A 25786-nucleotide genomic window follows, 5' to 3' on the forward strand; every position below is an offset into this window, starting at 1 on the left:
GTCCTATATCAACATAACCTGAAAGGATGCTCAGCATGGAAGAAGCCACTGCTCCAAAACCGCCATAAAAAAGCCAGACTACGGTTTGCAACTGCACATGGGGACAAAGATCATACATTTTGGAGAAATGTCCTCTGGTCTGATGGAGAAAAAAAAATAGAACTGTTTGGCCATAATGACCATGGTTATGTTTGGAGGAAAAAGGGGGAGGCTTGAAGAACACCATCCCAACCGTGAAGCACAGGGGTGGCAGCATCATATTGTGGGGGTGCTTTGCTGCAGGAGGGACTGGTGCATGTCACAAAATGGATGGCATCATGAGGTAGGAAAATTAAGTGGATATATTGAAGCAACATCTCAAGACATCAGTCAGGAAGTTAAAGCTTGGTCGCAAATGGGTCTTCCAAATGGACAATGACCACAAGCACACTTCCAAAGTTGTGGCAAAATGGCTTAAGGACAACAAAGTCAAGGTATTGGAGTGGCCATCACAAAGCCATGACCTCAATCCTATAGAAAATTTGTGGGCAGAACTGAAAAAGCGTGTGCGAGCAAGGAGGCCTACAAACCTGACTCAGTTACACCAGCTGGAGGAATGGGCCAAAATTCGCCCAACGTATTGTGGGACGCTTGTGGAAGGCTACCTGAAATGTTTGACCAAAGTTAAACAATTTCAAGGCAATGCTACCAAATACTAACTGAGTGTACGTAAACTTCTGACCCACTGGGAATGTGGTGAAAGAAATAAAAGCTGAAATAAATCTCTACTATTATTCTGACATTTCACATTCTTAAAATAAAGTGGTGATCCTAACTGACCTAAGACAGGGAATTTCTACTCGGATTAAATGCCAGGAATTGTGAAAAACTGAGTTTAAATGTATTTGGCTAAGGTGTATGTAAACTTCCGACTTCAACTGTATGTGCTGTCTGTGCCTGACTAGTCTGAATGCCACTTCATGTCTGTCTCCTTTTCATTTAGGAAAAATAATTTATTTGTCCTCTGTGGTTATGCACACGTCACGGACTGCACTACTACATTATTGACATGAATATGCTACAGCAAGTTTCCATCAATCTCATTGATATGCTGTATGAACAGATCAGTTTGATCATAGCCCTGTTTACACAATTGTCTGATATCTAATAAGAAACCCTTCTGTCTTGAGTGGGGGTCAGGGTTTGGGACAGGAAGTGTGTCACTGGGTGGAGTGGCTCTCTTGCTGCAGCGCAGGGCAGATGAACATGCAGTACTACAGAAGACCAACAGGGGGCAGGAGGGAACCTTTTAATGCTGCTGCTCCATCAGCATCAGTCGCTCAGTGCTGGAGGCTTTACAATAGACTAGAGTCTTGATAGTGTGTCTGCTAGCCATGGGCACGGGTATTAGAATATTTCAGTATCCGAGCAGACGTTAGTATTCTATTACTTGCAAGAGTATCCATTTTTACGAAGAAAAAAACCCCGTATAGGCCTATTATAACACAAGGCTTTGTCTAAAATGAAATGTATATGACATTTCTACATAGCCTACAAGGATAGACCATTACATTAGACATTTTAATAAAGCAGTTTTATGACAGTTTTTATGAGTGTGCCCCATTTTAACAAAAAGATGTACTGGTAGCCTACACACTTTTCACACTTGTAGCGTGTTATTGCAAAATGGAATTTAAAATGATGGGATTCAGTTGGCTAAATGAGGGAGTAGGCTATAATGATCAACCAACCGGTATAGGATGTTTTAATATGGAGTTGTTGTAGACAAGGATGGGGAGCGCCGCAAAATAGCCTCGTTACGTTAGCCAGCTAGTTTCTTTACATCGATTTGATGCAGTCGAGACCGACACTACCAGATGATTTAGAGAACCTTTCGCAGCAACAAGTTTGTCTAACTAGCGCAAGTTTGGCTACTCTCTCTCTGTCTCTGTGTGTTCCAAAAAAGCTGTCTACCGGGGGGGGGGAGAATCATGATATTATTTAAATAGGGGAATAATTTCACATGCCCTTCCCTTGTGACTGTGTATTAATATCCATCTCCGCTAGGTATGAAGCCCAAAGCCCCTCAGTGGGATATTATGGCCAAGAGGACAGCTGAGCCAGGCCGGACCACCTCTGCCCCTATGCAGCAGGTACATGAACTGGACTGACTGACCACAGCAGGAACCTCTAACCTTTACACAAGGTAGGACACCTCTCGTTCAAGGATTCATTTGTTGGCTGATTTGATGTATTTTGTTATTTCAGTGACTTTCATCTTTAAGATGTCCTGTCGATATGGGCTCATAAGATACTAGATATTCCAAAAGTAATGCATTTACAGTGTTAAATAGTACTTTATTGCACTCTGCAGTAGAATCATATAGTGGAGTATAAGAGATGAAGTCTAAACCCTCTTGTTTTCTTACCCCAGGTAAATGAAATGGGAATGTATTTTTCCACATCCAGAGATGGAGTTGGGGGATTTGAGTGGAGGAGGGCTGAAAGCCGCAGCACCATCATTGATTGTCCATCATCTCACCCAATCAGCACGAGCCTGCAAAACTGTCAAAGACCAATGGACCAATTGTCTTTGGGAATGGATCTAAGGCTTTGGCCTATCAGAAGACTTCCTGACTCAACAGGACTGTGTTTATTACTTAACCTTGTTATTACTGTCATTATTGTAATTATAATTATTATTTTTTTGTTTTTTACCGAGTATAACCCGACAGCTTATCAGTTTAAATGTTAATTAAAAAAAACGATAACTTTAAGTTTCATGACAACTTCTTGGTGTTGTTGCGTGGAAAACCCCTGTGGAAAAGGGTGAAAGAACGACTGTCTGTATTGTAATATAAGCCATTTGCATTTTTTTTTTACATGTTTATTAAATACACAACAAGGAGACAAAGATTCATTTCAATGACATAAGAATAACTCCTTGGTTGTTTTTGTTTCATTTATTATTTTGAAAGCTTCTAGAGTTTTCTGATTATGTTTTGTGAGCAGGCCCGACCCTATTTGGCCCGAGAGGTTTAACTTATTGAGAAAAACTGAAACATGCTGTTTTTTCTACCTTTTTCACAAGTAATGCATCTATGCTTCAATGATGTAATTAAAAAGATGATTGATTTTTTTTTTCTTCTCCTTGTGTGGGATTACTGTTAGGTTTGTGTGGGATTACTCCTAGGTTTGTGTCCCAAATGGCACCCTAAATTTTACATGGGGCTCAGGGTTCTGGTTAAAAGTAATGCACAATATAAATCGATATAGTAGAGGATCGCGGTATTATTTATGATGATATTATATGTATTCTTTGACTCCCAAGTATGGATTCTATAAGATATGTTTTTGCTAGGATAGTTGGCTAGCGCTGGTCGGCTGTACCTGTGCCAAAACTCCAGCATTTCTCCTTCGATAGGTTGGCTTCAAACTTTATAAGTGGTGAGCCAACATGTTTTCAGCACTTTTATTGCCATGATGGACCAACTTTTTTTTTCTCATGGCATCTTGTATCGCTGCAGCAGACACCGTGAGAAATAAGTTTAGAACATTCAATCGGAATAAAAAAGAACTATCGAATCGCAGTACATAGAATCGTGAGCGATAAATCGTGATGCATATAGAATAGCAGTCACCGGAGGCTGGTGAGGGGAGGATGACTCCTAATTACTGCAAAGGAGTGAATGGAATGGCATCAAACACGTTTGATACCATATCAATAATCCGTTCCAGCCATTACTGTGAGCCCGTCCTCCCCAATTAATGTGCCACCAACCACCTGTGATTGCAATACATTGTATTCCACCTAAGTATTTTGATGTCTTATTGTGAGGTCCCTGGCAATTCCCAGTCCTACTATAGGGGTGTATATAGGAACTATATTGAATCTGATCTTTTGACTTCCAATTTATACCATACCACCTCCATATGTGGATCTCAATCCTGATACAAACCCAGTCTGCCATATCCAACCTCTGATTGGGCGCTGAGATCTTATTTTTTACTGTTTTAGAACTGCAGAGGTTTGGCCCTGCCCACTACCTCCAAAAGTGCTTAGAGGTCACACGGGTTTTGTCAATGACAGACAGTTTTAGAGACAAGGCTCTATATCAGGTTCAGGGAATGGGTCAATTTCATTTGTAATGGAAACTGCAACTCCAATTCCTGAGCTGTTTCTACCTGGTCAATGCTTATGATAACTGTGGCTCAGTTGGTAAGAGCGTCGCAATAGAAATGCCAAGATGGTGAGTTCAGTTCCTACAGGTATTACATATAACGGTGCTTTAGTTATGCACTCTGTACTGTGTGTTTGTATGTCCTCACTGATTGTCAAGAGAAACTGTCTGCCTGGGGTAGAAAGGCCTGGTAGAAAGGCCTCTTCAGAAGGACACACTGTAGCAAAGCGTTTAGCTATGGAAGATTGAAACTAAACCTGTTCTTACTGGACAAGTTCAGGTAGCACTGTACCTCTGCGTTTTAAAACGGTTCTCCCTACTGAACACGACCCAGCTCTGAATTCTGCCAGAGCTCAATAAAACCCACTACTCACTGAGGTGAAGTAAGAGTTAATGAAAGATGCAAGAACAGCAGGAGTAGGGACCGTTCTGTCTCAGCATGTGCTGCTGCCGCTGTCCAGGCTGATACTGCAGTGAAGGAAAATGTGTCCATTTTCATTGGACAGTAGTCCCCTCCGGAATGGTGAATGAGCCTGTAACTGACGATCAGACGATGTCCTGGTTGCGGATGGTACATTTCACATTGACCGTTGGTCCTGAGGTGCATTCCCGTGGAATCTACAACCGTGGGCGACAATCTCCCGGTAAGACGTGCGGGTTGATATCATTTTTGTTCCACTTTACTGCCTACTTGAAACCGCACAGGACAGGGATTAGACTAGGCTACAGACTGTATTTTGGCAGAGGAATTCAGTTGATTAAATTCCTTGTTTTTTTACTCTGCTGCCCCACTTGACGCGCTGTCCATGGGGAGAACAATATGAATAGCACATATTTCCCGCCGTTATAACAGTTGAGCGTTTCCTATTATTTGTATGTTTTCCTATAATATTAGCCATTTTTAAACTCACTGATACATATGCAAAATGTGTACTATTGGCATAGGCTACCGTAGGATGGCCTAACATAAATGCAGCCCAAGCATCACATGAGCAATCAATATTTGATTTGGGGGGGGGAGTAGGCAAGGCATAGCCTATGGCATTACTGGGGCTGGCACAATCACCATATAACCGAGTAACCGAAGGTTATGGATGAGAAGTCATGAAAATAAAATAACCCATGAACTAAAAAATGTAAGCATTCGGTTGAGTCCGTTACTGCAGTAACATGGACCCCTAACAACGTGATGAAACTTTGTTGCTCCTTAATGAAATGTAGAATGTTCATTCAAAATGATGTTATCTGACGTGGCTCATGCAATGGAATGTATTCTTTGTAATGTCAGTTGAGTTGAATCAACAAATCACAGCACATGTTGATGGGTACACTTCCTGCTTTTACTTTCTGCTTTGCTCCAATGTGTACACTCGCAATGGCCGCCAGACGCGGGTCCACTCATTATGCGATCATTGATTTGAATGGGAGTGCCTGTTCTATTTGTTTTATTTACATAGCATTCTGAAAGTATTCAAACCCCTTGATTTTTTCCCCATTTTGTTACGTACAGCCTTTTTCTACATAAGGTCCCACAGTTGACTGTGCATGTCAGAGCAAGAACCAAGACATGAGGTCGAAGGACTTGTCCGTAGAGCTCTGAGACAGGATTGTGTGAGACACAGATCTGGGGAAGGGTACCAAAAAATGTCTGCAGCATTGAAGGTCCCAAAGAACACAGTAGTCTCCATCATTCTTAAATGGAAGAAGTTTGGAACCAAAACTCTTTCTAGAGCTGGCCGCCTGGCCAAACTGAGCAATCGGAGGAGAAGGGCCTTGGTCAAGGAGGTGACCAAGAACCCGATGGTCACTCTGACAGAGCACCAGAGTTCCTCTGTGGAGATGGGAGAACCTTCCAGAAGGACAACCATCTCTGCAGCACTCTACCAATCAGGCCTTTATGGTAGAGTGGCCAGACGGAAGCTGCTCCTCTGTAAAAAGCACAGCCCGCTTGGAGTTTGCCTAAAGGACTCTTCAGACCATGAGAAACAACATTCTCTGGTCTGATGAAACCAAGATTGAACTCTTTGGCCTGAATGCCAAACATCATGTCTGGAGGAAACCTTGCACCATCCCTACGGTGAAGCATGCTGGTGGCAGAATCATGCTGTGGAGATGTTTTTCAGCGGCAGGCACTGGGAGAATAGTCAGGATTGAGGGAAAGATGAACGGACAAAGTACAGAGAGATCCTTGATGAAAATCTCCAGAGTGCTCATGATCTCAGACTGGGGCGAAGGTTCACCTTCCAACCTTCCAACAAGACAACGACCCTAAGCACCCTGCAAAGACAATGCAGGAGTGGCTTCCGGACGAGTCTCTGAATGTCCTTGAGCGGCCCAGCCAGAGCCTGGACTTGAACCCGATTGAACATCTCTGGAGAGACCTGAAAATAGCTGAACAGCGACTCTCCCCATCCAACCTGACAGAGATTGACAGGATCTGCAGAGAAGAATGAGGGAAACTTCCCAAATACAGGTGTACTAAGCTTGTAGTGTCACACCCAAGAAGACTCGAGGCTGTAATCGCTACCAAAGGTGCTTCAATAAACTACTGAGTAAAGGGTCTGAATACTTATGTAAATATAATATTTCAGTTTTAAATGTTTTATACATTTGCAAAAATGTACAAAAACCCGTCTTTGCTTTGTCATTATGGGGTATTGTGTGTAGATTGATGAGGGGAAGAAAACAATACAATCCATTTTAGAATATGTCTGTAACGTAACAAAATGTGGAAAAAGTCAAGGCGTCTGAATCCTTCCCGAATGCACTGTATATGGCAGCACATGCAGTCAGGAGTGGAGGAGAGGAGATAATGTGCCACAAAATCAAATAAAAAAGGATTATTACTGGCCAATTACTGTCATCCAAAATTCCATGACCGTCACAGTCCTATATGGCATCAACATTTCTCCCACTATCAGTGGGGTTGCCGCAGTGAGGTTATTTGAGGTTGTCACAGTTTCAAAAGTGAGAGAGCGGGGCATCCCCAAAATTAGTATCTCTGTGGGGCAGCCGGCACAGTGATTCTGCGGTAACAGTAACTCCTCTCTTGGGCCTGCACAAGGAGTCCGGCCAACCTACAATCCTTATTTACACATCCTGTTCCCTGTGTATTTTGATAAAGGGCAATAATTATTCACTCCAGATATGCACATGTGAATCTACTAAAGAGTTAACAAAATCTTAAAGTCTTTTCCTCTCAATTTGAGCATCCAGATTCCTAATCCCAGGGACATGACAAAGATGTTCGGATTAACTCCACGTCCCAGGGTCTTTCATTAAAATTGAGGGAATTAAAGAAAGACCACAGATGTACTTTTCTGTAAATCATTTAATTACAGATTTAACTTGGATACAGACAACACAGTAGGCCTACCGTGTAATGAGAAAAACCCATCCACATTTTTGCATCTACCTTTGGAAACTTCTTAATGCTTTTTGATGAACCTCTACCGGTTCGGTGTCCCTCCCGCGGGACGGTTGAGCTAACGTAGGCTAATGTGATCAGCATGAAGTTGTAAGTAACAAAACATTTCCCAGGACAGACATATCTGATATAGATTAACAAGAATTCAATCTTTCTGCCTATCTGCACTGTCCAATTTACAGTAGCTATTACAGTGAAGGAATACCATGCTATTGTTTGAGGAGAGTGCACAGTTATGAATTTGAAAATGTATTAATAAACCAATTAGCCACATTTGGGCAGTCTTGACACAACATTTTGAACATGTATGCAATGATTCATTGGATCAGTGTAAAACTTTGCACAGACACTGCTGCCATCTAGTGGCCAAAATCTAAATCGCGCCTGGGCTGGAATAATACATTATGGCCTTTTTCTCTTGCGTTTCAAACACATGTTTTTTTCTTTGTATTATCTTTTACCAGATCTAATGTGTTATATTCTCCTACATTCATTTCACATTTCCACAAATTTCAGTGTTTCCTTTCAAATGGTATCAAGAATATGCATATCCTTGCTTCAGGTCCTGAGCTACAGGCAGTTAGATTTGGGTATGTCATTTTAGGCGAAAATTGAAAAAAAGGGTTTGCTCAGTCAGTCCAATACTAACCCACAGGGACAATGGGGGAATTCTGACCCGAGTTAAGCATGTGTAAATGGAATGTAATTCCCTTTTTATGCACTTTTCTCTCTATGTGTATTCTGATGACCTTGAACTTAAGCATGGGAATAGCATGCTATGCACCCGCTATTCGTTTGGGGTGGAGATCAAAGAAATGAAGGTGTGGCAGAGGTGTGTCACAGATACACCATATTCAGACCTTGACTTAATTCCTTCCTGATTCCACCACCTTTACGCGCGATGAAACAATTCATTAGGTTAAGAAACCTGTCAGTTCCAAGTGGAACAACATCTAGGCCTACTTAATTTTTTTCTGACAAATTAAACACCATTGTCCATGCACTGTAATTTACAAATTGATAAGAGCTATTGATAAGAGCTAGGTAAATGAGTAAACCGTTTGAATAAGGGAATTGTAAATATAAATGACAATTGTTGTAGATCTATCTGACCTTTTATGATCGCTGGAGACAAATGTGAAACCAGTCATATGGCATAAAACTGAAGCATATCAACATATCACCTTTTCCACAGTTAAGTTTATGAAATGCTGGCTTTATAACCTTGCAGAGATTACATTTGGAGACCCAAGCTATAGGCTTCTGTAGCCATGCGCAAATGACAGTATAGCTCCAAACCTACCGAGTTGATTTGTGATTTCTAGAATGTTTGAATTATACTGTATGCCTGGACTTTTCACTGTATTTTTAAACATTTGTATCATGTTAAAGATGCACTTTGCAGAAATCGCTCTGCCACTTCCTGGTTGCAAAAATTTGAATAGTTTGCTTAATTTCAGTTTATGTGACAAAACAAGCAAGTATAGGGTAGAGAATCATTGTACCATCTAAACCGATATATTTTCCATAACAAAATAGAATATTTTCAGCTGTTTGAAGCTGGTGTACAAAACCGAAAGTAAAAGACGCAAAAACGAAACTTAAGAAGGGGGAGCATAGAAATAGCGCACATAGAACAGATATATAGCTTCTTAGACTGGCTTTCGATGAGTGACAGAACTATAACACACATTTCTATGTGCATTTGGGTGGGTTGCCCAAAAAGTTACATATTACAGCTTTAAATATTAGCCACTATCGTAGGCCTACTTAATCAGTTATTTCCACTTTAGTGTTAGTTTCCTTACATTTTGCATCATTACATTACATTACATTGTTGGTTTACCTTTCTTTCCTCTGTCAACTTTGTGCGGTTGTTCCTGAGGATCCCTAGCAATAGTAGATCATAGTTGTGCAATCATTTAGGACAGGTAGCATATTTGAGTCATTATGGGAACGCAGACCATACGTAGCAGTTTAAACCTTTAAACCTGCCTACTGGAGTGTTATATGAGCGTTTTAATCCCTCACGGAATTTTTCTCTCTCTGTTCCATCAGCATCACCCGGTTCTTTTTATATAATCCACCCAGCAAATTTCTCTCAGTGGATGACTCTCACAGTCAGACTGACTTGATCACTGTTTCATTCCTTCTGTGTCACATTTCTATTGGTGCGTAGTAGTATGTATTAGAGCTGTATGAAACAGATATTAGTGCTATTTATGGGCTGTTCTAACATCCTCTGAGACCATTGTACAGAAGCAGGTAGAAGTCCCAGGTGGCAGAGGGACTGAGAGTGGAGGCAGTGCCAAGACCCAGTAGGCAGTCCAGAAGTAATTGCATATGAGCTGTCTTTCCTATTGATCTGGACCTAGAACCCAACACCTCATGCCAGGCAGCACAAAAATAGAATAACAAGAACAGATCATCATGATCAATAAAAAGCAGTGAGAAGTCAGAAAACTGTCCATTGATGCTAGGGAGGGATGGCAGCTGGGAGGTGGGGAGGTAGGAAACGACCAGTGGTGTAAAGTACTTAATTAAGTAAAAATACTTGAAAGTACTACTTAAGTAGTTTTTTGGGGCATCTGTACTTTACTTTACTACATTCCTAAAGAAAATGATGTCGTTTTTATTCCATACATTTTCCCTGATATCCAAAGTACTCGTTACATTTTGAGTGCTTCGCAGGACAGGAAAATGCTCTATTCCCACACTTATCAAGAGAACATCCCTGGTCATCCCTACTGCCTCTGATCTAGCAGACTCACTAAACACATGCTGAGTTTGTAAATGATGTCTGAAAGTTGGAGTGTGCTCCTTGCTGTCCGTAAATTAGAAAAACAAGAAAATGGTGCCATCTGATTTATACTTTTACTTTTGATACTTAAGTGTATTTTAGCAATTACATTTTACTTTCGATTCTTAACCTGTTGGAGCTAGGGGGCAGTATTTGCACGGCCGGATAAAAAACGTACCCAAATTAAACTGGTTACTACTCTTGCCCAGAAACGAGAATATGCATATAATTAGTAGATTTGGATAGAAAACACTCTAAAGTTTCTAAAACTGTTTGAATGGTGTCTGTGAGTATAACAGAACTCATATGGCAGGCCAAAACCTGAGAAGATTCCATACAGGAAGTGCCCTGTCTGACAATTTGTTCTCCTTCTGTGGCATCTCTATCGAAAATACAGCATCTCTGCTGTAACGTGACATTTTCTAAGGCTTCCATTGGCTCTCAGAAGGCGCCAGAAAGTGTAATGGGGTGTCTGCAGTCTCTGGGTGAAGTACAGCAGCTCTGTTTGTTACTGGTCAGGCTGGGGACAATGACACTGGAGATGCGCGGTCACAAGAAGTCGCCATGTTTTTCTTTCAGCCTTTGAATGAATACAACGTCGCCCGGTTGGAATATTATTGCTATTTTACGAGAAAAATCGCATAAAAATAGATTTTAAACAGCGTTTGACATGTTTCGAAGTACGGTAATGGAATATTTTGAATTTGTTTTGTCACGAAATGCGCTCGCGCGTCACCCTTCGGATACTGACCTGAACGCACGAACAAAACGGAGCTATTTGAATATAACTATGGATTATTTGGAACCAAAACAACATTTGTTGTTGAAGTAGAAGTCCTGGGAGTGCATTCTGACGAAGAACAGCAAAGGTAATCCAATTTTTCTTAAAGTAAATCTGAGTTTGGTGAGGGCCAAACTTGGTGGGTGTCAAATTAGCTAGCCGTGATGGCCGGGCTATCTACTCAGAATATTGCAAAATGTGCTTTCGCCGAAAAGGTATTTTAAAATCAGACACCTCGATTGCATAAAGGAGTTCTGTATCTATAATTCTTAAAATAATTGTTATGTTTTTTGTGAACGTTTATCATGAGTAATTTAGTAAATTCACCGGAAGTTTTCGGTGGGTATGCTAGTTCTGAACATCACATGCTAATGTAAAAAGCTGTTTTTTGATATAAATATGAACTTGATTGAACAAAACATGCATGTATTGTATAACATAATGCCCTATGAGTGTCATCTGATGAAGATCATCAAAGGTTAGTGCTGCATTTAGCTGTGGTTTTGGTTTTTGTGACATATATGCTTGCTTTGAAAATGGCTGTGTGATTATTTTTGGCAGGGTACTCTCCTGACAATCTAATGTTTTGCTTTCGCTGTAAAGCCTTTTTGAAATCGGACAACGTGGTTAGATTAACAAGAGTCTTATCTTTCAAATGGTGTAAAATAGTCATATGTTTGAGAAATTGAAGTGCCCAGGGAGGTTAAGAATATTTTAAACCAAATACTTTTAGACTTTTAATCAAATAGGATTTTACTGGGTGACTTTTACTTGAGTCATTTTCTATAAAGGTATCATTACTTTTACTCAAGTATGACAATTTGGTACTTTTTCTACCACTGGAGAGGACCTACAACAAAACAACATCATAATCATCATCAACAACAACAACAGTTTCAGGTCACTACTTGCCTTGCACACTACAGTGCCTTGCAAAAGTATTCATCTCCTTTGGCATTTTTCCTATTTGTTGCATTACAACCTGGAATTTAAATAGATTTTTATTTGGATTTCATGTAATGGACATACACAAAATAGTCCAAATTGGTGAAATGAAAAAAAATTACTTGTTTAAAAAAACAAAATGGAAAAGTGGTGCGTGCATATGTCTTCACCCCCTTTGCTATGAAGCCCCTAAATAAGATCTGGTGCAACCAATTATCTTCAGAAGTCACAGAAGTCACATTGAGACTGGGATGGAGGTTTACCTTCCTGCAGGACAATGACCCTAAGCACACTGCTAAAGCAACACTCGAGTGGTTTAAGGGGAAACATTTAAATGTCTTGGAATGGCCTAGTCAAAGCCCAGACCTCAAACCAATTGAGAATCTGTGGTATGACTTAAAGATTTCTGTACACCAGCGGAACCCATCCAACTTGAAGGAGCAGTTTTGCCTTGAAGAATGGGCAAAACTCCCAGTGGCTAGATGTGCCAAGCTTATAGAGACATACCCCAAGAGACTTGCAGCTGTAATTCCTGCAAAGGGTGGCTCTAACAAAGTATTGACTTTGGGGGGTGCCAAGGGGAGTGAATACTTTCGCAAGCCACTGTATGTCAGGCTTTAGCTCTGGGTCAAGCTGGGCTACAGAGGCATGCTAAAGGGTGTTAGGGTGTGGGTCAGGTGACACTGTGGTGGTAGGGACGTTATGAATGTTTTAGAGGCAGCAGGGGTGAGGCAGAGAGGAAGTGGGGCTATGGGGTGAGAGAGGGTGTGGGGAGAGGAGGGAGGGCATGGGGTGAGAGAGGGAGGGAGTCGGTGGGTGAGCGAGGGAGAGAGAGTGCGGAACTAGAAGGAGTTCAGGTGAATTCAAGGGAGCAGGAGTTAGGATCCAGTGGGGCAAGACAGGGTGAGAGAGAGGGAGCCAGGAAGAGTGTGAAGGTGAGGAAAACAGGGTTGCGGCAGGTCAGTCCAGTCTCCTGGCCCAGTTGTTCCTTGTTCCTTGTTAGGAAATCCTCCCCAGCCTGGCTCTCTGCCCACTTCGCCAAACCAGCTTCTGCTGTATATGGTCACACTCACAACCTCTCCCTGATAGGATTTAATTGTACTATTGTATTACGGTTGGATGTATAATCTTCAAATTTTATTTTGTCACATGCGCCGAATACAACCTTACAGTGAAATGCTTACTTACAAGCCCTTATCCAACAATGCTTTAAGAAGTTTTAAGAAAAAAAAGTGAAAATAGATAAGTAAACAATAGACAATAAAAGTAACAAATAATTAAACAGCAGCAGTAAAATAACAGTAGCGAGGCTATCACCAGGGGGTACCGGTACAGAGTCTATGTGCGGGGGCACCGGTTAGTCGAGGTAATTGAGGTAATATGTACATGTAGGTAGAGTTAAAGTGACTATGCAGAGATAATAAACAGAGTAGCAGCAGCGTAAAATAGGGGTCTGGTTAGCCCTTTGATTAGCTGTTCAGGAGTCTCATGGCTTGGGGGTAGAAGCTGTTAAGAAGTCTCTTGGACCTAGACTTGGCGCTCCGGTACCGCTTGCTGTGCGGTAGCAGAGAGAACAGTCCATGACTAGGGTGGTTGGAGTCTTTGACAATTTTTAGAGCCTTCCTCTGCCACTGCCTGGTATAGAGGTCCTGGATGGCAGGAAGCTTGGCCCGAGTGATGTACTGGGCCGTACGCACTACCCTATGTAGTGCCTTGCGGTCGGAGGCCGAGCAGTTGCCATACCAGGCAGTGATGCAACCCGTCAGGATGCTCTCGATGGTGCAGCTGTAGAACCTTTTGAGCATCTAAGGACCCATGCTAAATCTTTTCAGTCTCCTGAGGGGGAATAGGTTTTGTTGTGCCCTCTTCATGACTGTCTTGGTGTGTTTGGACCATGTTAGTTTGTTGGTGATGTGGACACCAAGGAACTTGAAGCTCTCAACCTGCTCCACCGCAGCCACGTCGATGAAAATGGGGGCGTGCTCGGTCCTCCTTTTCCTGTAGTCCACAATCATCCCCTTTGATGATTGTGAACTACAAGCTTGACTATTATGAAACAATTGTCTCCTTTTACTTACTAATATTTACAGAACTATATATACTCTGAGTATGCCAAACATTAGGAACACATTCCTAATATCAGAACAGCCTCAATTCATTTTGGCATGGACTCTACAAGGTGCCGAAAGCGTTCCACAGGGATGCTGGCCTATGTTAACTCTAATGCTTCCCACAGATGTGTCAAATTGTCTGGATGTCCTTTGGGTGGTGGACCATTCTTGATACACACAGGAAACTGTTGAGTGTGAAAAACCCAGCAGTGTTGCAATTCTCGACACAAGCCAGTGCACCTGTCACCTACTACCAGCAATCATAAAGGTACTTAAATCAATAAGGGATCATAGCTTTGACCTGGATTCACCTGGTCAGTCTATGTCATGGAAAGAACAGATGTTCTTGATGTTTTGTACATTTACATTTTAGTCATTTAGCAGACGCTCTTATCCAGAGCGACTTACAGTAGTGAATGCATACATTCACTGTACACTGTGTTTATTTTTTGTAACTGTTAGCTCTGAAAGTTTTTGACCTCTGGTTCCATTTTCCGATGTCAGTAGGCCTATGCAGTGGTCTCAATCAGATTCAGACATACTGTAAATACTATAGAATCTTTCTATACTTTAGGCTTTCTGTCAAACCAATGGGGCCTTGGGAAGAGGTTATATACTATGACAGAGTGGTTGAGAGATGGCATTCCTGCTAGAGCCTCCAGACACTTGATACCAGTGGTGCTTACTGCCTGTGCCTGGCCTTGCCCCCGTTATTTATATAGTCTTTGCTCTGACCTGGGGATTTACACTACAGAAAGCAAGGGCACATGATGCACACAGATCATGGGGGGCTATTCTAACTCTCTCTACATGTGATAGCATTGTGTTAGTCTGACCCCCGATATCACTTGTGATGTAATGGCATTGTGTGGCTGATACAACATTATGATTGCTGAGGAGTAAAGTTTTCCCTAGTTACAGATCCACGACAAATCCTAACCTTAACCACTAGTGGGGGAAATACGAAACTGACCCAAGATCAGACTCTAGAGGCCACTTCAACTTACTCCTTTATGATCAGTCGTTGATTCTCACGGGTTCTAATATTGCAAACTGACATGGAAAGAAATGCAAGCTGACGTTAATTCAAATGTCAAGTGGTCAGTTTAAGACTTTGTACCAGCAGCCAAAAATGTTGGAAGGGATATCTAAGAGGCCTCAAGTCATCTGAAGGTTAATCTTTAGCAGTCTGTGTAGTTTCCATATACTCTTAGAAAAAAGGGTTCCAAAACAGTTATTTGCAGAGGGATAGGGTTCTGTTTTGATCAGAATATCCCTTTTTGGAAGGTAAAGGGTTCTACCTAGAACCTTTAACATCCTGAGAACCGTTTTTGGAAGAAAAGGTTCTTTGATGATTCTTTAGAAGGCAAGAAGGGTTCTACATAGAAACATATATAATATTTCCCAGCATGCTCTATTGCAGGGAGATTTTCAGAATTGTTTATTTTACTATAATATCAGTATTTTTGCATGTACATTGATGGTTGATACATTTGTATGCTACACAAAGATAAATAACACAGTTTTCTAAACTAATCCAATCTGTTGGATTTATTGCACCCGTTACTGAGGTGGTTGTTCCAGTTTAAATGATTGGGTTAGTCTCAGTATTCAGTCTTCCTTACTCTGGCTTGATTAACAATTCCACTTGTTGGATATCCCAATTCTGTCTGGGTTCCGATAGGAATTACACATCCCTTTACAAGCCAGCAGGCTTAGGGTATAAATAGGCCCTAAAAAAGGCCATATGATATATGTAATTTATTGTCATAAATAATAACATTTAAAGGCTAATAAGGCTGGTGGAACCATTCATAGAGGGTTCTAGGAAGAACCGTCCAAAGATGAAAGGGTTCTCGGTAGAACCCTTCATAGATGGTTCTATGCAGAAGCCTTCATAGAGGGTTCTAGGTAGAACTATGTACAGGTTGTTCTTTGAAGAACCCTGTATAGAGTGCTCTAGATAGAACCCTATGCAAAGGGTTCCCCTATAGGGACAAACCAGAGGCCTGTATGGTTCTACTTAGCACCTTTTTATTTTCTAAGAGTGTAGCATTGCCCTTATGAAACACTTTCCTTTGCCTCACATGCATAAGGTAGGCATTTGAGGTAGCAGAGGTACTCCAGCTGTCTCTCGTTCTATAACACCAAACTGACTAACTCACTTTTCTCTCCTTTCTCCCTTACAGACCTACGTTTCTCCTCCACTAGATAAAGAGCGAGGGGCCGTCACCATGGTGTAACGGGTGTCGTTGAACTAGACCTACAGTATGGCACGCCAAACCAACCATTAGACCAAGAGGAAATCCTTGTGGTCTGAGGGCGACATTTGGGCTTACAACTCTTAGGCAGGACTTCCTTATCACGAGGGCGTAATTCCAAATCGCATCCACCGCAATGGCAACCCCGGCACCCTCACCAGTGCCTCTGACGGTCCTGTCTCGCTGGTACCTGTACGCCATCCACGGCTACTTCTGCGAGGTCATGTTCACCGCCGCCTGGGAGTTCGTGGTCAACCGCAACTGGAAGTTCCCTGGTGTGACCAGTGTATGGGCTCTGCTAATCTACGGGACCTGCATCCTCATCGTGGAGCACATGTACCTGGCCCTCCGAGCTCTCCGCTGCCCCGTGCTGCTGCGATGCCTCATCTATACCCTATGGACGTACATCTGGGAGTTCGGTACAGGGCTGTTGTTGACCCAGTTCGATGCCTGTCCCTGGGATTATTCCCATTTTCAGTATAACTTTATGGGGTTGATCACAGCGGAGTACGCCCTGCCCTGGTTTTGTGCATCTTTCATGACGGAGCGACTGGTTATACGCAACACGCTGCGTTTACGGATGGACAGGGTGGAAGGGGACCAGTCGGATGCAGGCGGGGGAGGACGAAGGAAAGCGTGGGGCGAACAAAGAGGAGCCAACTGCTCTCTTAAATTGGACTGATCAAAGAACAAGGGCATTTCCTAATTTGGGAAAAGTCCATCCTCCACCCTCGCACCTCTGCCCTCTCTCTTCTGTGACCTGGAAACCGATAAGTGGTCGAGGAGAGTGTCAATTTGTTAGTAGAAAAATGGAAGACAGTCCTCCCCTCCTCGGTAGCCTCCTTTTGGCAAGGAAGCACAAGTGTATCATACCTGAGTCCTTTGCGGAAGAGTTTTGAAATCTGCCATACCCGCTTTGAATCAGCAATTCTTTTCTCAAAGGAGAAAATCATGCAAACATTTAAAAACGATATGCTACTTATCCATTTATCTACAAAATGTCTTGCACGACTGGCTACATTTGTTTTGATCACTTTATACATTTATTTGGGGATTCCACCCTTCAAAAGTAATTTTCTTGATTGACTCATGATGGGAGAAGGAGAGTCTCATTTCATACAAGTGCATTTTCATCCACATTCCCTCTCCTCACCACCTCTCCACAATTACCTTTGACCTTTTTCAAAAGGAGGCCAGAGAGGACGGAGGAGAGAGGACACAGGAGTTGAGCATGTCCAATTGAGAAAAGGCCACTGAATCTGAATCACTCTGGAATCCCACTCAAGCACTAAAACATTGTATTAAATACATAAGTACTGTATATCTGTATAGCTTCAAAAGCAATCTGAATAAGGTGCTATATGCAATATGTTCATAATTCATTGTCATGGAGAATGATTTTCTACAGTTAGTGATAACCCACAATACTTGGAAATGCATGAGGGAGGTGTTTACCCCAAAAGTTCTGTATGCACTGTAGTCTGTTTACTCATAAGCTATTTGCCTATTGAGAAATTAGGTCTCAGGTAACTTACTCAATGAATTGTGTGCTATTTCTACTGTATATCTGTTCTTCCAAATGAAAGACAAATCCCAAATCAGGATTTCTGATTTTCATGTGATGTAATCATTCACTATTAGCCAAGGATGTTGTCACCACACTGAAAGAGCTGCTGCTGCTGCCTTGTGGACTTGAGATGATACTGCATCTGAAAGCTTAATCTGAAGTCTCAAAAATAGGACTATAGGAGCTGTATTCCTCCCAGATATATCTTTGGTTTTTCCCTATAATGGCCCTTGCTTTATGGCCTCTGGTACTGTTTTGATAATGCAAAATAATGTGTATCTCAAACCACAAAGGGGATTCAAAAGCAATACATTAAAGGCCCATTGCAGCTGTTTTTATCTCAATATCAAATCATTTCTGAGTAACCATTAAGTACCTTACTGTGATCGCTTTGAATGAAAATGGTCAAAAAGAAACAAAACAAGCTTCTCAGTGGAGGAGTAAAGAGTAATTTCTCAAGCAAGAATTTAGCTAGGACTGTCTGGGAGTGGTCTGAGTGGGGAGTGGAAAACTGAAAACTAGCTGTTCTTATTGGTTTATTAACTAATTTACCACCTGGTGATGTCACGTTGGAGGGCCAAAACTCTATCCCACCAAAACAGACAAGAAATTCAGCCAGTCTTTTCAAACATATCTTACACTAAAAGGGCATTATCATAATTTTCACATTTTCACAGTATTATTCCAGTCTCATAGTGTGAAAATATATATAAAACACAGGATATCACATTTTTGACTGCATTGGGCCTTTAACCAATGATTATATGAATCCTTGAGTCAACATAGAAGTCTATAGTTTGACTACTGTCTACCAGTATATAACTTTGTGCAGATAATGTCTTTATTCAAAAATGCACTGCGTTGATGATTCAATTGAAGTGTTTATTTTCAAAACGCTATATCCACCAATTTTTTACATTTGTGTTTTTTTCATCAGAAAGGATTGCTTATGGGTACCTTCATGTGTAAAATATTACTGTTCTCAAATGTTTTTATTCATAGATATGTGTATGAATTTTTTGTTTTGTTGCAAAACTATACTGTGAGTTATATATTAATATTGAGTTGCACCCCCTTTTCCCCTCAGAACAGCCTCAATTATTTTGGGTATGGACTCTACAAGGTGTCGAAAGCGTTCCACAGGGATATTGACTCCAATGCTTCCCACAGTTGTGTCAAGTTGGCTGGATGTCCTTTGGGTGGCAGACCGTTCTTGATACACACGGGAAATTGTTGAGCGTGAAAAACCCAGCAGTGTTGCAGTTCTTGACACACTCAAACCGGTGCACCTGGCACCTACTACCATATCCCGTTCAAAGGCACTTAAATATTTTGTCTTGCCCATTCACCCTTTGAATGGCACACATACACAATCCATGTCTCAATTGTCTCAAGGCTTTAAAATAATTCTTTAACCCATCTCCTCCCCTTCATCGACACTGATTGAAGTGGATTTTACAGCTGACGTAACAGGGATCATAGCTTTCACCTGGATTCTCCTGGTCAGTCAATCTCATGTTCCCTATGTTTTCTACACTCAATGGAATGTTTGTTTCCTGTATTTTTGATTATGATATGTGGTTGTCTCATCAAGCTATCTTAAGATGAATGCACTTAGTACAAGTCCATCTGCTAAATGACTAAAATGTCAAATGTCTTATTACTGTATCGAATCATTTTAAACAACTTTTGTTTAAATACACTGCATTCGGAAAGTGTTCAGACCCCTTGACTTTTTCCACATTTTGTTACGTTACAGCCTTATTCTAAAATTGATTAAATAGTTTTCCCCTCATCAATCTACACACACTACCCTATAATGACAAAGCAAATACAGGTTGCTAGAACTTTTTTGTATTTTATACAAAATTTAACACTGAAATATCACATTTACATAAGTGTTCAGACCTTTTACTCAGTACTTTGTTGAAGCACCTTTGGCAGCGATTAGAGCATCGACTCTTCTTGGGTATGACGCTACAAGCTTAGTACACCTGTATTTGGGGAGTTTCTCCCATTCTTCTCTGCAGATCCTCTCAAGTTATGTCAGGTTGGATGGGGAGCGTTGCTGCACAGCTACAGTTGAAGTCGGAAGTTTACATACACTTTCCTTGGAGTCATTAAAACTCATTTTTCAGCCACTCCACAAATATCTTGGTAACAAACTATAGTTTTGGCAAGTTGGTTAGGACATCTACTTTGTGCATGACACAAGTCATTTTTGCAACAATTGTTTACAGGCAGATTATTTCACTTATAATTCACTGTATCACAATTCCAGTGGGTCAGAAGTTTACATGCACTAAGTTGACTGTGCCTTTAAACAGCTTGGAAAATTCCAGAAAATTTGAGTTAATTGGAGGTGTACCTGTGGATGTATTTCAAGGCCTCCCTTCAAACTCAGTGCCTCTTTGCTTTGACATCATGGGAAAATCAAAAGAACTCAGCCAAGACCTCAGAAAAAAATTGTAGACCTCCACAAGTCTGGTTCATCATTGGGAGCAATTTCCAAACGCCCGACGGTACCAAGTTCATCTGTACAAACAATAGTACGCAAGTGTAAACACCATGGGACCACGCAGCTGTCATACCGCTCAGGAAGGAGACGCGTTCTGTCTCCTAGAGATGAACATATTTGGTGCGAAAAGTGCAAATCAATCCCAGAACAACAGCAAAGGACCTTGTGAAGATGCTGGAGGAAACAGGTACAAAAGTATCAATATCCACAGTAAAATGAGTCCTATATCGACACAACCTGAAAAGCCTCTCAGCAAGGAAGAAGCCACTGGTCCAAAACCGCCATAAAAAAGCCAGACTACGGTTTGCAACTGTCCTCTGGTCTGATGAAACAAAAATAGAACTGTTTGGCCATAATGACCATGGTTATGTTCGGAGGAAAAAGGGGGAGGCTTGCAAGTCGAGGGACACCATCCCAACCGTGAAGCACGGGGGTGGCAGCATCATGTTGTGGGGGTGCTTTGCTCCAGGAGGGATTGGTGCATTTCACAAAATAGATGGCATCATGAGGAGGGAAAATATGTGGATATATTGAAGCAACATCTCAAGACATCAGTCAGGAAGTTAAAGCTTGGTCGCAAATGTGTCTTCCAAATGCACAATGACCCCAAGCATACTTTCGAAGTTGTGGCAAAATGGCTTAAGGACAACAAAATCAAGGTATTGGAGTGGCCATCACAAAGCCCTGACCTCAATCCCATAGAAAATTGGTGGGCAGAACTGAAAAAGCATGTGCGAGCAAGGAGGCCTACAAACCTGACTCAGTTACACCAGCTCTGTCAGGAGGAATGGGACAAAATTCACCCAACTTATTGTGGGAAGCTTGTGGAAGGCTACCTGTAACGTTTGACCCAAGTTAAACAATTTAAAGGCACTGCTACCAAATACTAATTTAGCGTATGTAAACTTCTGACCCACTGGGAATTTGATTAAATAAATAAAAGCTGAAATAAATCATTCTCTCTACTATTATTCTGACATTTCACATTCTTAAAATAAAGTGGTGATCCTAATTGACTTAAGACAGGGAATTTTTAGTAGAATTAAATGTCAGGAATTGTGAAAAACTGAGTTTAAATGTATTTGGCTAAGGTGTATGTAAACTTCCGTAAACTGTATTTTCAGGTCTCTCCAGAGATGTTCGATCGGGTTCAGGTCCGGTCTCTGGCTGGGCCACTCAAAGACATTCAGTGACTTGTCCCGAAGCTACTCCTGCGTTGTCTTGGCTGTGTGCTTAGGGTCATTGTCCTTTTGGAAGGTGAACCTTCACCCAAGTCTGAGGTCCTGAGCACTCTGGAGCAGGGTTTTGTCAAGGATCTCTCTGTACTTTGCTCAGTTCATCTTTGTCTTGATCCTGACTAGTCTCCCAGTCCCAGCCACTGAACAACATTCCCACAGCATGATGCTGCCACCACCATGCTTCACCGTAGGGTTGGTGCCAGGTTTCCTCCAGGTGTGACGCTTGGCATTCAGGCCAAAGAGTTCAATTTTAGTTTCATCAGACCAGAGAGTGGCGCAGCGGTTTAAGGCACTGCATCACAGGGCTAGAGGCGTCCCTACTGACCCTGGTTCGATCCTGGGCTGTGATTGGGAGTTCCATGGGGCGGCGCACAATTGACCCAGAGTCGTCTGGGTTAGGGTTAGGCCGTCATTGTAAATAAGAATTTGTTCTTAACTGACTTGTATAGTTAAATAAAGGTTACATTTAACCTCTCTGGGCCAGTGGGACGCTTGCGTCCCACCTACTCAACAGCCAGTGGAATCCCGTGGCGCGATATTCAAATACCTTAGAAATGCTATTACTTCAATTTCTCAAACATATGACTATTTTACACCATTTTAAAGACAAGACTCTCGTTAATCTAACCACACTGTCCGATTTCAAAAAGGCTTTACAACGAAAGCAAAACATTAGATTATGTCAGCAGAGTACCCAGCCAGAAATAATCAGACACCCATTTTTCAAGCTAGCATATAATGTCACATAAACCCAAACTACAGCTAAATGCAGCACTAACCTTTGATGATCTTCATCAGATGACACTCCTAGGACATTATGTTATACAATACATGCATGTTTTGTTCAATCAAGTTCATATTTATATAAAAAACCAGCTTATTACATTAGCATGTGACTAGCATTCCCACCGAACACTTCCGGTGAATTTACTAAATTACTCACGATAAACGGTCACAAAAAACACAACAATTATTTTAAGAATTATAGATACAGAACTCCTTTATGCAATCGCGGTGTCCGATTTTAAAATAGCTTTTCGGTGAAAGCACATTTTGCAATATTCTGAGTAGATAGCCCGGCCATCACGGGCTAGCTATTTTGACACCCACCAAGTGTGGTACTCACCAAACTCAGATTTACTATTAGAAAAATTGGATTACCTTTGCTGTTCTTCGTCAGAATGCACTCCCAGGACTTCTACTTCAATAACAAATGTTGGTTTGGTTCCAAATAATTCATAGTTATATCCAAATAGCGGCGTTTTGTTCGTGCGTTCAAGACACTATCCGAAGGGTAAAGAAGGGTGACGCGCCCGGCGCGTTTCGTGACAAAAAATATTCCATTACCGTACTTCGAAGCATGTCAAACGCTGTTTAAAATCAATTTTTATGCGATTTTTCTTGTAAAAAAGCGATAATATTCCGACCGGGAAACCCTGTTTTCGTTCAAAGACGAAAAAATAAAAACATGGTGTCGGCTCGTGCACGCGCCCCAGTCTCATTGTTCTCAGATCGACCACTATCCAAATGCGCTACTGTTTTTCAGCCATGGCCTGCAAAGTCACCATTCAACGTTCTGGCGCCTTCTGAGAGCCTATGGGAGCGTTACAAAATGTCACGTTATGCCAGAGATCCCCTGTTTTGGATAGAGATGATCAAGAAGGCCAAGAAATAGTCAGAGAGAGCGCTTCCTGTTTGGAATCTTCTCAGGTTTTGGCCTGCCAAATGAGTTCTGTTATACTCACAGACACCATTCAAACAGTTTTAGAAACTTTAGGATGTTTTCTATCCAAATCAAACAATTATATGCATATTCTAGTTACTGGGCAGGAGTAGTAACCAGATTAAATCGGGTACGTTCTTTTATCCGGCCGTGCAAATACTGCCCCCTATCCCCAACAGGTTAACATTTTTTTGAAATGGTCTGAGTCTTTAGGTACCTTTTGGCAAACTCCAAGCGGGCTGTCATGTGCCTTTAACTGAGGAGTGGCTTCCATCTGGCCACTCTACCAGGCCTGATTGGTTGTCCTTCTGGAAGGTTCTCCCATCTCCACAGAGGAACTCTGGAGCTCTGTCAGAGTGACAATCAGGTTCTTGGTCACCTCCCTGACTAAGGCCTTTTTCCCCCGATTACTCAGTTTTGCCGGGCGGCCAGCTCTAGGAAGAGTTTTGGTGGTTCCAATCTTCTTCCATTTAAGAATGATGGAGACCACTGTGTTCTTTGGGACCTTCAATGCTGCATCAATGTTTTGGTACCCTTCCCCAGATCTGTGCCTCGACAGAATCCTGTTTCGGAGCTCTACGGACAATTCTTTTCAACCTCATGGCTTGGTTTTTGCTCTGATATGCACTGCTAACTGTGGGACCTTATATAGACAGGTGTGTGCCTGTCATGTCCAATCAATTAAATTTACCACAGGTGGACTCTAATCAAGTTGTAGAAACATCTGAAGGACGTTCAATGGAAACAGGATGCACTTGAGCTCAATTTCGAGTCTTATAGCAAAGGGTTTGAATACTTATGTAAATAAGGTATTTCTGTTTAAAACAAATTAAATGTTCCATTATTTGTAACAACCTGTTTTTCGCTTTGTCATTATGGGGTATTGTGTGTAGATTTGATGAAGATTTTTTTGATTTACTCCATTTTAGAATAAGGCTGTAACGTAACAAAATGTGGAAAAAGTCAAGGGGTCTGAATACTTACGGCCAGCTCTGTCATTTGTACATTTCTTTATTAAAAATGTAGTTATTTGTTACATTTGACTTTGTAAAACCTAGCAGTACTACTTATTTCTCTTGAGAGTGAGGCGGATATATATAGCATTTAGGAACCAAACTTGATTACTTGTCTCTGAAATGAAACCATCAAGTGATAGATTTTAAACAAATAGATGTCTGTCATTGAACAACCCCATGCCATGATTAGACAGTGAGAAAAACACACCAATCTCTTTCATCATTTCTTTAAACAGTAATTGACCAACATTTCTGAAAATACATATATACTGTAGCATTTTGAAATGAATATTTTCAGTTATAAATGAGAACTGTGTGTGTGTGTGTGTGTGTGTGTGTGTGTGTGTGTGTGTGTGTGTGTGTGTGTGTGTGTGTGTGTGTGTGTGTGTGTGTGTGTGTGTGTGTGTGTGTGTGTGTGTGTGTGTGTGTGTGTGTGTGTGTGTGTATGTTTGCATGTTTAGTGACGCTGAGAGAGAGGCTGTTTCTGATCTCTCACCACGTAAATCTAAGACTCATGCATGTCAGAACGTTATCAGTTGTAAATCTTCCAAAACCAAGTTGTCTATATTCTTGGTTTGATCAGTCTCTGAAATGATTTATTTGTTTTAATTATTGTTTTTTTTACAAATGTTTAGTGAAAACACTGCACTGTATTGTATCATACATTTCAAGTGTGTATTTATTGTGTTTAATTTGTAACAAATCTTTGGAATAAACCTATTTATTTGATTTAAAAAAGCTGGTTTTCGGACTTACAAATTACCATTTGGCTGTACAGTAAATGTACATATGCTTAACAAGGGTAGAGAAATCATTAACAATATTGATGCTATATGAAACCGACAGGCCCCTTCAGCTAACCTCTGTCTCCTTCTCCTCTGTTAGTAGTCAGACGAAGTCCACTGTGTGTGCAAGCCAGGTAAACACATTAAAACACACAGAGGGTAACGGGGATAAGCCAGACCAGCCATATTTTACATCCCAATATAGAAACCCTAGGCCTACTGCATGTCAGTAGGACAAAGCAGAGGGCAGTGATGATGATGCACTTTACTAGTGAGCTACTATTATTTCTCATTTCTCACCCACCTTTCTGTAGTGTTGCAGTGATATTATCCTGTCACATGGTGTCACTCTCTCACTACAAAGTAATGAGATCAGTGTGCCTGTCTTGTCAGAAGATGCCAGTGGAATGCTGGGTTTTGGAGCAGATGGTTGAAAAAAAATCAGTTTTTATTT

General features: G+C 41.4%; 2 protein-coding genes across 2 annotated transcripts in view; both read left to right on the plus strand.

The window, feature by feature from the left end:
* mta1 (metastasis associated 1) overlaps positions 1 to 3118 on the plus strand; it is a 42265-nt gene extending 39147 nt beyond the window's left edge. Inside the window, exons 16-17 of the mRNA XM_014195485.3 lie at positions 2047 to 2185; positions 2414 to 3118. Coding sequence (XP_014050960.1) covers positions 2047 to 2150 — 104 coding nt within the window. The 3' untranslated portion in view covers positions 2151 to 2185; positions 2414 to 3118. The remainder of the gene's footprint in view (positions 1 to 2046; positions 2186 to 2413) is intronic.
* Positions 3119 to 4472: 1354 nt separating this feature from the next.
* On the plus strand, positions 4473 to 19767 carry tmem229b (transmembrane protein 229B). The gene is made up of 2 exons (XM_014195496.3): positions 4473 to 4804; positions 16414 to 19767. The coding sequence occupies exon 2, from the start codon at positions 16622 to 16624 to the stop codon at positions 17165 to 17167; it is 546 nt and encodes a 181-aa protein (XP_014050971.1). The 5' UTR covers positions 4473 to 4804; positions 16414 to 16621; the 3' UTR covers positions 17168 to 19767.
* The last annotated feature ends 6019 nt before the right edge of the window (positions 19768 to 25786 follow it).

This window comes from Salmo salar, chromosome 01, assembly GCF_965601325.2.
Source record: "Salmo salar chromosome 01, fSalSal1, whole genome shotgun sequence".
NCBI lineage: Eukaryota > Metazoa > Chordata > Actinopteri > Salmoniformes > Salmonidae > Salmo > Salmo salar.